At 24.2% G+C, this 14,035-nt stretch overlaps 1 protein-coding gene across 1 annotated transcript in view; it reads left to right on the top strand.

Moving 5' to 3' along the window:
• The first annotated feature begins 3,043 nt into the window (after positions 1-3,043).
• The window catches only part of LOC117172904 (solute carrier family 52, riboflavin transporter, member 3-A-like), a 14,141-nt gene continuing 3,149 nt past the window's right edge, over positions 3,044-14,035 (top strand). The window contains exon 1 of the mRNA XM_033361200.1: positions 3,044-3,903. Within this exon, the coding sequence (XP_033217091.1) occupies positions 3,674-3,903 (230 nt within the window). The 5' untranslated portion in view covers positions 3,044-3,673. The remainder of the gene's footprint in view (positions 3,904-14,035) is intronic.

The raw sequence follows: 14,035 nt of genomic DNA, 5'->3' as shown, positions 1-14,035 counted from the left end.
TGAAAAATGAGAATTTAAACAAATATCCTTTCCTGACATCTCGTCTCGTAACCTCAAGGACACTGCTGACTGCTCTCACTAGCAACGCAGCGTTGTTGTCTGAGGTTCCCGCTCTGTGGCGGTAATCAAAATTCTTAAGTTTATCGAAGGAACGCTTATTAACTGCTACTAAAAGAAGCTGCACTTGAAGCCGCTTTCGGTCCATGTAAATGACAGATATTTTATTTTTTAAGCTTTTAACGCTGCAATAAAAAGTATTGCGATTACTCCGTGTGTTTCTAATGCAAATTTTATCGTAGAATTCGAATTTCAGCCATTTAAAAGTTTATCTTGCTGCTTTTTTAGTTTTTTCAGAAGGAACCGAAGGGGGACTCAGTGGGGCCTTTCAGGGTACTTTGTAGAGGCTCCTTTTGGTTCCTTCGGTCCGCCAGAGTATATACTATGAATAGGTCGGCACTATAAAAAAATCATTGCTGACTTTGAAACGTAGCTACTTGTTCAAAAAGTGGTCGAGATACTTTTTTAAAAAGCCATTAAAGAGCTTATTAAATTACACGTGAAATGAGCCCGAATACAGATATTTTTACATTTTGGAGAAAATATACTGCGTGATAAGTTTAAAAAATATTTTTAAAATTCCCGAATTTTGTACCGCGACTTCAACTTGTGACATGGCCTAGGAAAGTTGTAGCAAACATCTCAAATTCATAAAAAATAATCTTTGAAATCTTATCTTTAATTTGAGCCCGTAACGACTAGTGAATGTGCTGCCATGTAGTTACTACTTTTCTCATTGGGACGGCAGTATATTTTTTCTGGTTAGGCAAAGACGTACAATCAGTTCATTTTGGGTAATTGTGTAGGAAGCGAATTATCTTAATACCAATTTCGACGCCCCCTAGACGCAGCGCCCTGGGCGACACCCCCCCCCCCCCCCCCCTCCGGATCGACCACTCTAAAGGCCGGCACTGGTCAAATAGAAAAAATGGTCATTTTTTTCATAATATTTGTTTATTTACAAAAAAATTGAAAACCTAATTCAAAATTCAGGCTCAGCAAGTCTGTTAGAAATCTTATCAGCTATATTCAAATTTTTGTTTGTCTAAATTGGTTAATATTTGTGGGCTGTACGTTATTTTAAACCAAAAAAGTCATTTTTTCCCACTTTTAAAGGTGTTAGCGTTATCTCAAATGTCTATCGAAATCTTTTGAATGCTTATTAGTTTCTGCGTTAAACAAACCTTTAAATAATTTTGCCTCTTTACAACATATCAAATTTGTTACTAAAATAGCCAACGGTTAAAAGAAATATTTATATCTTTATTCGGGTTTGATACAGTTTAAGGAATTCCAGAAATTCAGGGAACTTAAAACGATCAGAAAAATTTAGGGAATGTCGGGGAAAACCTGGCAGAGTCAGGGACTTTTCAATAAACTAAAGTTAAAATTAACATAAATATTTTTTTTTTAATTTCACACATTTGTTAAAATGTCATTTTTTTAATTGGTCAGTTTGGGTTAAAAGATAGTCTATCATTTTTAAAATTGCATCTTTTTTGGTTAAAATTCAGAAATGTTTCATTGAAAATTATTCTGTTTTGTTTGAGGATTAAACTATTTTCTTGATAATTTGACTTCTTTCGTTGAGTTCAAATGTTTGTGGTTCATGATTCCTCATTTTAGTTAACAAAATTTTATTCTATTGTTTAAGATTGAACTATTTTTTCGACAAATATTTTTTGTTTGAAAATTAATTTTTGTTTAACTGAAACTTAACTATTGTATATTTGTTTGAAAATTTGTCTTCTTCAGATTAAAATTTAACTAATTGATTGAAAATTCGTCTTCTCTTGATGGCTAATTCATTATATTTGTTGAAAATCAACTTCATTAGTTAAAAATTTAACTATTAGGTTGCAAAATTCCTTGAATTGTGCTAAAAATGAGAAATTTGGGGAAAAAATGCACTTTTTGTTAGAGATTCATCTGTTTAATTAAAATTTAATTATTTGAGTAAAAATGTAACTTTTTCATTTCTTATGAAAAATACATGCTTTTTAATGGAAATTTCATCTTTTTGATTTACTATTCATCTGTTTGGGTTTTAATTTATTTCTTCAGTTGAAAACTTAACTCTTTTGTTAAAAATATGTTGTTTTTTTTGGTTAAAAAAATTGTTATTACTAAAAATATAACTACTTTATTTTTGGTGAAAATTTCTTCTTTTTTCAGTAGAAAGTTAGTCTTCTTAGTAGAAAATTCAATAATTTGGATAAGAAATCATTTTTTTTATTAAATATTCATCATTTTAGTTCCAACATTTATTAAGTAGAATAATTTTTCTATTTTGTTGACAATTCGCTTTTTTTAGTTGAAAATTTATCTTTTTCAGTTGAAAAATTAGTTATTTCATTGAAAACACATCTTTCTTTGGGTAAAAATGTAATTATTCTGGTGGAAAATCCATATTTTTTAGTTCAAAGTTCATCTTTATTATTAAAAATGATTATTTTCAGGTTTGAAACTTAACATTTTCGCAGAAAATTCATCTTCTAGGCTCGAAAATTTAGCATCATGAAATAGTTCAAATTGCTATTAAAAAATGCAGTGTTAACAAGAGAAACTAATTTTTAACCAAATAGTTTAATTTTGAAGCAAAGAAATTAACTTTTGACTAAAATAATGAATTTTCAACCAAAGAGATAAATTTTCAATTTAAGAAAATAAATGTTAACCCAAACATTGAATAGTTAAATTTTCAGTGAAACAATTAATTTACGAAAGGAAAAAAATTTCAACAAAACAATATATTTTATATTATATAATTTTAATATATTTATAATATACAATGTAAGGTATAATATAAGGTATAGTATACTTTATTTAATTAATTTTTTTAATTAATTTATTATGTATCCATATTAATTTTATTATTATGACTGATATTTGAAAGTTGATACGCTTGCGCACTATTTTATGCATGTGCGCACGCACACGTGATCGCACATTGCAACCATTGCAACGATTGCAACATTTGCCTCTCCGTTTGAGGTTACGATTGGTTGCAATCAGTTCATTTTCATAACATCATGCAAGACTTTTCGAATTGATATGATTGTCGGCCATAAAAATACAATAAGCAAGCGTATCGGCGATAAATCTTAAAGTCACTCACTACTCGCAGATGTCGCAGAATAACTAAGCAACTCCACTTAACCTAGTCTTTCTGCACTTTCGTATAACATATTTCTTCATCAAGGACATATAATAACATTTCTCAGAAGCTAAACTCGTCAATTAATTTCAAGCTGGTCTACTAATTCATCATGATTGAAATCAATCATATCTACGAGACCATTCGTGATCTTTAGGGAAAGTGAACTCTTGCACGGTAAACTAACCTCTAAAATCGAATCCTGGAATTTTGCTACGAGTTTTTTCCAAAGTGCTGCATTTAATCAAATTCAATTGATTTATTCGAATCAGTCAAAACTTATTAGATTTTTATCAGTTTTGTCATGAGGCAGCTGTCAAAAGTGCTGATACGGAAATATGTTACTTAAGTGTCCCGCAAATTTCGGAGCGTGAAAAGTAAAAGTCTCTACGTTTACGTTTAATAAGCCGATGAAGAGGAAATTTAAATAGTAATTGGATTAATTTTGAATTCGGGTATATGCAAATGGAATCAGTTATGCTGACGCAAAGGCTCAGCAATCGAAAACCTCTCGTTGATGTCCTGGCCTTGTTATTTGGACTCGGAGCCTGGATTGGAATAAATGGAGTTTATGTGCAATTGCCATTATTGGTGAATACTGCTCCTGAAGGATGGACACTTCCTGCTTATATGGTTATGCTCGTGCAGGTGGCAAATTTAGGACCAATCTTATACACTCTATATGTCAAGTAAGTCTTTGACCCTCTTATTTAATAGATTTTTTTATTTTTAAATAATCTAGGTTTCATGTTCTTTCTAAAATAACTAGAACATTATCCTTTATTTAGAAAACAAGTCGGTTTAATTTCCAACATTTTGAGCATATTTTGAGGAAAGTCTGATATGATTTGAGAATTTTTATGATTTGCAGAAGTTACTTTATCATAGTGATAAACTTCCATTAAATTCGATATGAATGACTCCATTTTTTAATTGACTTAAAATTCTTTAAAATTTGCAGATTATTTTTGTATCAACCGTTTTTCTGTATTTGAATTTATTATTTACATTTAGATAACAATTTTGAAAATTAACACTTATTTTTATTTTTATTTTTATTAACAGTTATTTTTTTCTAGTTCTATGAAAAATTTGAGTGACAGGAAAACCCCAAAAATTAAAATTTGTCTTTCTAGCTTGAAAATTAACACCATTGTTAAAAATTCATCTCTTTGGTTAAAAAATATTTTGTTAAAAATTAGTTTATTTCGGTTAAGAATTAATTTTTCACCTAAAAATGTCATTATTTAAATTTAATCTTATTCAAAACCGAATTTTGATTATTTTTTCATTTTTTCACAAAAATCATATACTTAGTTGAAAATGGAATTAGAAAATTTCTGTATTTTGTTGAAACTTTTTTTTTGGTGACAGAATGTTAATATTCTTGATTACGAATTTACCATTTTTGTTGAAAACTAATCTCTTTAGTTAGAAATTCAATTATTAGATTGAAAATTCTTTTAAAATTTCAAACTTCGGTTAAAAATTTGTATATTTTGTTAAACTAAATCTTTTTAGATGAAAAATTAATCTCTGAAAATTAATTTCTTTGATTTCAAATTATTATTTTTTTTTTAATAAAAATTAATTTTTTCAACTTAAAATTTAAATATTATATTTTTTTTCGGAAATTTATGTTTTTTTTTTTTTAATAGAAATTTCATCTTCTTGGTTAAAAATTCATCCTTTTAGTTAAAAATGCAACTAATTTTTTGAAAATTAAATTATTTTGTTGAAAATTTGTCTTTTTTGGTAGAAAATTCAACTTCGGGATTAAAAAGTAAACTGTTCGGTTAAATAATAATTTTTTGGTTTCAAATTCATTATTTTAGTTTAAAAAAAATTTTTTTCTAAAAATTTAATTATTTTCTTTTAAATTCGTTTTGTAACGAATTTTTTAAACTGAAATTTTCACTATTCCATGTTTGGATTAACAAAGTAGCTAACTAGCTATTTATTGGAAACTTTCTTTAATTTGTTAAAAATTTGTCTTTTGTGGTAGAATATTAATCTTCTTGTTGACTAATCCACCTTCTTGGTTGAAATTTCCTTTAAAAATTCTAAATTTGGTTAAAAATTCAGATATTTTGCTTAGAATTAATGTCTTTGGTTTAAAATTAATTTCTTTGTTTAAAAATATTTTTTTTAACCAAGAATGTATTTTTAAATAGAAATTTAATCTTCTTGGTTGCAAGTTTTAACTATTTTGTGGAAAATTTGTCTTTTTTTGTCAGATTCAACTATTTGTTGAATTTTTTGAGTTCGAATTGGTTACATTAAAAATTGGTGGAAATATCAACTATTACTCTCGTTTTTATAATTATTTTTTTAATCGAAAATTCATCACGTTGGTCGAAAATTTAAATATTTTTTTAACAATTTACTTTTTCCTTAGTTGAATATTAATAAATTTTTCTAACTGAAAATTTAATTCTCTTATTTTTAGTTCAAAATTGACCTTCTGAAGTAAGTTCTGTCTTCAAAAGTAATTATTTCAATTCAAATAAAGATTAAATAAATATAAATAAGAAATATTAAGAATTTCACTTTTTTGTTAAAAATTTAATTTTTCAACTGAAATTTTAATTATCACATTTTTGGTTTAACTTTTATCTTCTTTGATTGAAAATTTCTGTATTTTTTAAAACTTTATCTTTTGTTGTAGAATTTTAATTTTTTGATTACGAATTTACATTTTTTGTTGAAATCTAATCACTTTGGTTATAAATTTACTTATTAGATTAAAACTTCCTTTTAAAACTTAAAATTTGGTTAGAAAATCATATATTTTTTTAAACTAATCTTTTTAGCTAAAAAATTAATCTTTTTGATTGAAAATTAATTTCTTTGATTTCAAATTATTATTTTTTTTTCAATAAAAATAAATTTTTCGACTTAAAATTTAAATATACTATTTTTTGTGGGGAATTTATGTTTTTTTTTCTAGAAATTTAATTTTGTGGTTTAAAATTCATCAGGTTTGTTACAAATATAACTAATTTGTTGAAAATTAATTTATTTTGGTAAAAATTTGTTTTCTTTTGGTAGAAAATTCACCTTCGGGTTGAAAATTAAACTGTTAGGTTAAAAATTAATTTTTTTGTTAAAAATGCATTATTTTATTTTAAAGTTAATTTCTTTTATTAAAAATTTAATTATTTCCATTAGAAACTAGCCAACTATCTATTTATTTGAAACTTTCTATATTTTGTTAAAACTTTGTTCTTCTTTTTGTTGACTAATCCGTCTTTTTGGTTAAAGATTCTTTAAAAAATTCAGATATTTTGTTTAAAATAAATCTTTTTTGTTAAAAATTAATTAATTTGTTTAAAAATAAGCTTTTGTTGTTGAAAATTTATTTTTCAAACTGAAAATATATCTTCCACTTTTTTGTCAAAAATGTATTTTTTAATCGAAATTTAATCTTCTTGGTTGAACATTTTAACTATTTTGTGGAAAATTCGCCTTTCTTGATAAGAAACCCCACTATTGGGTGAAAACTTCATTTTTTGTTTGAAGAACCATTGTTTTGGTTAAAAAAATATCTTTTTTGTAACTTATTCACCTTCTTAGTTGAAAAATTAACATTGGGTTAAAAATTTGTTTTGAATATTTAAAATTTGATTGAAAATTCATGTGTTTTGTTAACCATTTTTTTACTGATAATGAAAATTCAATTACTTTAGTAGAAAATGCATACTTTTGGGCTGTAAATTATATTTTTTTGTCAAAAATGATTCTTTTTGGATTAAACATTAGTCTGTCTTGGCCCGGGATTGAAATAATTGGTTGAAAATTTGTATTTTTTTATTTAATTCAACCTTTTTATATAAAAAATTAAAAACAAAATTGGTGGAAATATCAACTATTAAACTTGTTTTTTAGAATTCTTTATTTTTTGTCGAAAACTTGTCACTTTGGTTTAAAAATTTAAATATTTTGTTGAAAAATTCCTTTTTCATGGTTGAAAATTAATTATTCTAACTGAAAATGTTATTATTTCATTTTTTGTTAAAAATTGATCTTTTTAGGTAACTTTTGTTTTCTGAAGTAAATTTTTCACTTCAAATAATACAATGAGAATATGGAAAAATTGTAATTTTTCACCTGCTGCAAAAATACAACTTTTGACTGATATTTGACAATGAATATTTTTTTAATATTTAAAAACATAAAAATATCTTTTGAATGTATTTTATATAAAATTCGATCTATCTAACGCTTCTTCTGACCTTATTATTACATAAATATATTCAATTACTTTATGTTTATACAAAAATTTTTGAATTTTGAAGTTCAAAAGTAAGAAAAATGTTATATTTAAGTGCATGAGGGAGCTGATCAAGATTTAATATCTACGTACAATGTAACATTTTATTTGATCATGTTAAATACATATAATCGTATTTCAATTTATATTTGAAATTATCACAAATAACCATTTTTCTATATTCTCATTGCATTATTTACATTTAAATAATAATTTTCAAGACCAAAAATTACAACAAACGGTTAATTTTTGATAGTTCTATTAAAAATTATTATTTTTCAAAATGACTATCTAATAGAGAAAAAATGAAAAAATTATGAAATTATAGGGTATTTAATTATTATTATTTATTTATTTAATTATAATGATTTTAGCTTTTCAATTCAGTAATATTATAAACTGTTTGAACATTTAATTAGGCGGGAATTTTCCAATTCGTGAGTTTTATTAATCGGATGTATTTTTATTTAAGAATTTTACAGTGGGGAATTTTATTTTTCCGTATTTTTCAGTCGTCCCAAATTCCCGCCAATTTATTATATTAAATTATTTTTTATAAATATTATTTATTTATTAAAAGTATAATATTCAAATAATTTTATCTGATTATTTCTGGATAAAATTGTTTTTTTTCTCAATTATATTTATTTTAAATTCTAAAAATAATGTTAGCAACAATAAACATATAAAATAGGGTTTTTAATAAAAATGTGTGATTATTTTATTTATAATAAATAAATAAAATGTTATTGTTGAAATTCGGGAGTTTTCTATTTTAGTTATTTTGTTATTCGGGAATTTACAAATTCGATAATATTATAAACCGAATAATAAAATTCTCGAACAGCTTATAATATTACCAAAATGTAAAATTCCCGAATAGTCATATCTCCGACTGTTTATAATATTACCGAATTTAAAAATAATATTATAAACCGTCAGAAATTTGGGATAACTGAAAAATCCCGAATGATAAAATTTCCGAATAATAAAATCTCCGAATTGGAAAATTCCAGAACAGTTTATAATATTGCCGAATTTGAAAATTCCTGAATAATAAAATTCCTGACAAGAAATTGCCGAATTAAAAAATATCCGAACTAGAAAATTGACAAATTTAAATAATTAAATCATTTTTTTTACATTCTTATCATTTATGATTGAGAAGGTATTAGAATTTGGGAAATTCGATACCACAGTTTTTCAACCGAACTCAATGTTTCGAGATCCCCTGAATCCGAAAATCAAGTTTTTACGATGGCGTCTGTCTGAACGGATGAAATCGATCTTTGATAATGACTAATGACTTTTTTTGATAAAAAGAAAATTCTCAGAGTTATAGCATTTAAATTTTTTTTTAATCAATCGAGAATGCAAATTTTAAGCCTTAAAACGCAAGATATGAAAAAAAGTCAAGAGAATAAAAATTTTTGGAAAATCAAAAATTCAAATTTTGATTGCACAAAAAATAATGCAAAAAACTGCATTTTTTGGTGCAACAATGCAAGATACCAAAAGGATGAATTAACAAAAATTATGATCCCAAAAAATATCTACAAATTCTTTAATAATCACTTCTTGATAGGACTCGTAATAATTATCTTATACGTAAAAAATAACATTGAAAATTAAAGAAAAATTAAAAAATTTGTGGAAAAATGAGAAAAGTTACGGTAAAAATAAGATTGAAAAAAAATTGTTGACCCGAAAAAGAGCTACTAATTTGTAATGATTTATTACATTCTCATCATTCCTGATTAAGAAAGTATTAGAATTGCTCGAAATTTTACGCCGCAACATTCAATTTTCGAACCAAACGACGCAAAATACAAAAAAAGTCTCAAAGGAAAATTATAGCTTTTGAAAAATCCTACAATATGTCTTTTAACCATTTTCCAATGGGACACGTGATTTTGTTTTTATTTATCGTAATTAATATGCAGAAAAGAAAAAATTACAATGTTACGCCAAAAAACTCGAGGTATGTAAATAATCTAAAAGAAGACTTGTAGGATATTTGGCTTTATCGATAAAAGGTAATATTGAAAACAAAAATCCTATTCTTAGCATAACAACGCAAGATAGATAAAAATATATGAAAAAAGTATTGTAGTTTTTTATTTATCTTAAGTTGGTTAAAAAATATACATTTACAAATGTATCTTAAAAATCGAGCGCACAGCGTGAGTTTTACGATGAGAATGTGTACTTCCAAGCTTATAGAGATTTAAGAAACTTAATCTTTAACGATACTTAATTAAGTAGAAAATGCAGAATATGAAGACGCAAGTTTCATTGATAAAATTCGGAAGTTTTCTAGTTCGGGTATTTTATAGTTAGGGAATTTTCAAAATCGATAATATTATAAACAATCAGAAATATGATTATTCGGGACTTTTCCATTTCGGTAATTTTATAAACTGTTCGAGAACTTTATTATTCGAAAATTTTCCAATTCGGTAATTTTTTTATTAGAGAATTTTATGATTCAAGAAGTTTACAATTCGTGAATTTTATTAATTCGGAAATTTTATTATGCGGGAATTTTCAATTTCGGTAATATTATAAATTATTCTGGAATTCTCCAATTCTTAGATTTTATTATTCGGGATTTTACAGTTGACCTAAATTTCCGACAGTTTATAATATTCCCGACTTTGATAATTTCGGGTAGGAAATAGCCGAATTAAAAAATATCCGAACTAGAAAATTTCCGAATTCAAACAATTAAATCATTTTTTATAAATTATAATCACTTTAAATTCAAAACAGAATTTTAGCAAATTTAATTATTAAAAATAATTTTTTTTACAAAAATATCTAATTATCGTATTTTTAGTAAATAAATTAAAACATTTTTAATTCGGGAGTTTGATAGTTCGAGAATTTTCAAATTCGATAATATTATAAACTGCCGGGAGTTTTTCGATTCGGTAATATGATCAATTGTTTGAAAATTTTATTATTTTTTGACCGGGAAATTTTACAAATATTTATAATCAAAATCTGTCGAAGTTCGACTTCAACAGTTTTGTGAAATAATTAGTTAAATAATATCTTTCAATTATGATATTATTCAGTTCACAATACGTAACTTGAAAATTATGTACATTCAAAATTTTCCATTTTAGATTTTTATTTTTAAGCGTACATTTATAATTTAAAGAATTTGTAGACATAATAAATAAATAATATTAAAGATTGAAGAATTTTCAGACTTTAATATTCAAATTTAAACTTTTTCAATTCGAAATCTTTGTAATTAAAAAAATTTAAACATCCAACCAATATTTGACTGTTCATTTAAGACGAGTAAATTTTGACCCAAGAATTTAAAGTAAACAATTAGAAACTGTTGAAATTGTTGAATTTTGATGCTTAAGTAACAATTGAAAACTTATAATTTGTAGAAATAATTTAAGTAATTTTAAGAAATATTTAGGAGTTTTGAAAAGATTTAAAATTAATTTTCAACATTTAAAATGTTTTCAAATAATTTAAAGGAAGTGTTTATACTGAATAAAATTGGGCGATTCGTACTGAAATTTCGGTGCAAATAGCCACAGTTTAATTTTTTTTAATGTAGATTATTGCAGATTTAAAAAAAAATTGGAAGATTTTTAGGTATTTTGAAGGCCTTTAAAAGAATAAAAACATTCTCTTTAAGGTTCATAGGGAAATCTAAAATGATTTTTCATTTTGAAACATTATTTTAAGGGAATATTTTTTAAAAATTTAAAAGATTTCCAAAATTGTCAAAAAAAGATATGGAAGATTTCAAGGAATTTTTTTTTAATTTACAGGGTTTTCTACAAATCGTAGAAAAAATTAGATTTATTTTAAAAGATTAGATAAGGTACACATTTCAAGTTCTGAAAAATTAAAAATAAATACTCTTAGAAAAATCGAAGCTTAAAATATACAAAGCTTAATACCTCATTAAAAAAAAATTGGATGTTTAAATTCGATCAATTCAATTCCATCATCCAAAAAAAACAGATGGACTGGCATTTGACAAATTTGAAAAAAAAAACAATTTAATACAGTAAAATTTAACGATTTCGAATTCAAAATATTTCCCATTGGATCAAAAATTATGACGAATTTGTTGTATTTACAGCTTTTACTAGTGAATAATAATAAAAATTTACGAAATTTTAAAATGAATTTTTGGTCAGTAACATTTTTTTTGAAAATGTGCAAAAATATTTTTTTTTAAGTCATATGCACATATTTAAAAAAATTTGAATATAGATAACGTGAAATTTGTTCAGCTGAAACCAAATAAACATTTGATCATTCAAGTTTTTGTAAATGTGTGCGGATTTAGGACCTGGTAATAATTAATAATTAATAATTATTCATATATTTTAGAGAATTTTCCGCGCAATTCAAATATTGTATTTTCAAATATTCTAATCTGTGATTTAAAGTTCATAAATATTGTCGGTCGAAGAAAGGATTGATTTGGTTTCAAATCATTATGCAATACCACGCTGAAGAATAATAACAATACATTTTTTACAAATTATTTATAATTTTTGTAAAATCTTGCAGATATTCAACATGGGCTCGATTTTTGTATTTTTATTAAATAAATAATATTCGTAAAAAAATTTAATTATTTTAAATTCGGGAATTTTCTAGATCGGATATTTTACAATTGGGCTATATTCTGTCGGGAATTTTCCAATTATGTAATATTATAAACTGTCCGATAATTTTTCAATTTGGGAATTTTATTTTTTAGTACTTTTATTATTCGGGAATTTTTCCAATTCAGGATTTGCAAAGTTTCGATAATTTTATTTTTCGGGATTTTTCAGTCGTTACTTGGAAATTTTATTTTTTGATAATTTTTTGTTATTTGGGATTTTTCATTCGTCCCAGAATTATAATTTTTAACTTGGAACGGAGAATTTGAGGGAAAAATAATTTTTAATACGAAATAAAAATTTCGAATAACTAAATGCGTGCCAAAATTAGGTCATGAAATCTGAGAACAAGGAAATAAATATTATCAGTTTGTTTTTATAAAAATTATACAAATATAATTCTCCTGAGATTTTAAAGAAAATTAAAAATTATTGAAAAAAAGTCAAAAATGAATCCAGAAAATGTTCACGAATTTTTTAAATTCTGATTTTGAAAAAATGTTTTTTGGCTCAATTTTATTTTAATTTATGTGGACCGTAAGGCATAAAGAAAAAATCTATGATTTAAAATTCATAAATATTGTTCGTCAAAGGAAAGATTTATGTGGTTTTAAAATTATTATACAAGACCACTTTGAATAATGATAACAATTTAATTTAATTTGTAATTTTTTTAATACAGATTTTTAAAGATTTAAAACTAAAACTTTAAAAGCCTTAAGAAAAATTAAGTTTGAAAGAAAACTTTAAAAAATTAAAAAATATTTTAACAGATTTTCAAAAATATGGAAGATAATTAAAGATTTTTTTTAAACCGTGAACATTTTCTGAATTCATTTTCGACTTTTTTTTATCATTTTGGAATTTTATCAAAAATTACAGGAAAATTATATTTATATCATTTTTATATAAACAAACTGATGATACTCATTTCCTTGTTCGCAAATTTCATGACCAAATTTTTGCACCTAATTTAGTTATCCCGAAAATTAAAATTCCCGACTAATAAAATTACAGAATAATAAAATTCCCAAATTGGAGAATTCTCGCATAAATTAATTCCCTAATTATAAAATTCCCGACAGAAAAAGATTGAAAATTAAAAATATTTTGTTATAAACATATATGAATTTTTTTGAATAAATAAATAATGTTTATAAATTAATTTTTTTGTTTTATATTTCTCTTATTGTTATTATTATTAATTAAAAAGTATTTTTTTCATAAAACTGTTTGATTTTTGTATTTTTAATGATTGAATAATATTCATAAAAAAAATTTTATTCTTTAAATTCGGGAATTTTTTAGATCGGATATTTTATAATTTGGCTATTCTGTCGGGAATTTTTAAATTCGGTAATCTTATAAATGGTCGGTAGTTTTATTATTCAAGAATATTCGAATTCGGTAATATTATGAACTATTCGAGAATTTTTTAATTTGGAAATTTAATTATTCGGGAATTTTTCCAATTGGGGAATTTGACAGTGTCGGGAATTTTATTTTTTGGGATTTTTCAGTCGTCACTCGCTAATATTATAAATTGTAGGGAAAATATATTGCGTCGAGAATATTATATTTCAGTCGATCCATTCCCAACACTTTAAGATTTTAGAATTGGAAAATTCCCGAACAGTTTATAATATTACCAAATTTGAAAATTTCCTACAGAAAATTGACGAATTATAAAATATCCGAACTAGAAAATTCTTCAACCCAATCAATTAAATTTTATTATAAATATTATTTATTTATTTTAAAAAAAACAATATTCAAATATGTTTATAACAAAATATTTTTAATTTTTAAAGTATCTAAAAGGCTTTTTTGAATTTAAAATAACCATAATTGAAAAAATATATTTCAGGATGAATTTTTTTATGAATTACACCG

This window comes from Belonocnema kinseyi, chromosome 5 (genome assembly GCF_010883055.1).
Source record: "Belonocnema kinseyi isolate 2016_QV_RU_SX_M_011 chromosome 5, B_treatae_v1, whole genome shotgun sequence".
NCBI lineage: Eukaryota > Metazoa > Arthropoda > Insecta > Hymenoptera > Cynipidae > Belonocnema > Belonocnema kinseyi.
Note: the sequence above shows the minus strand (reverse complement) of the source record. Positions and strands in the feature narration are given on the sequence as shown.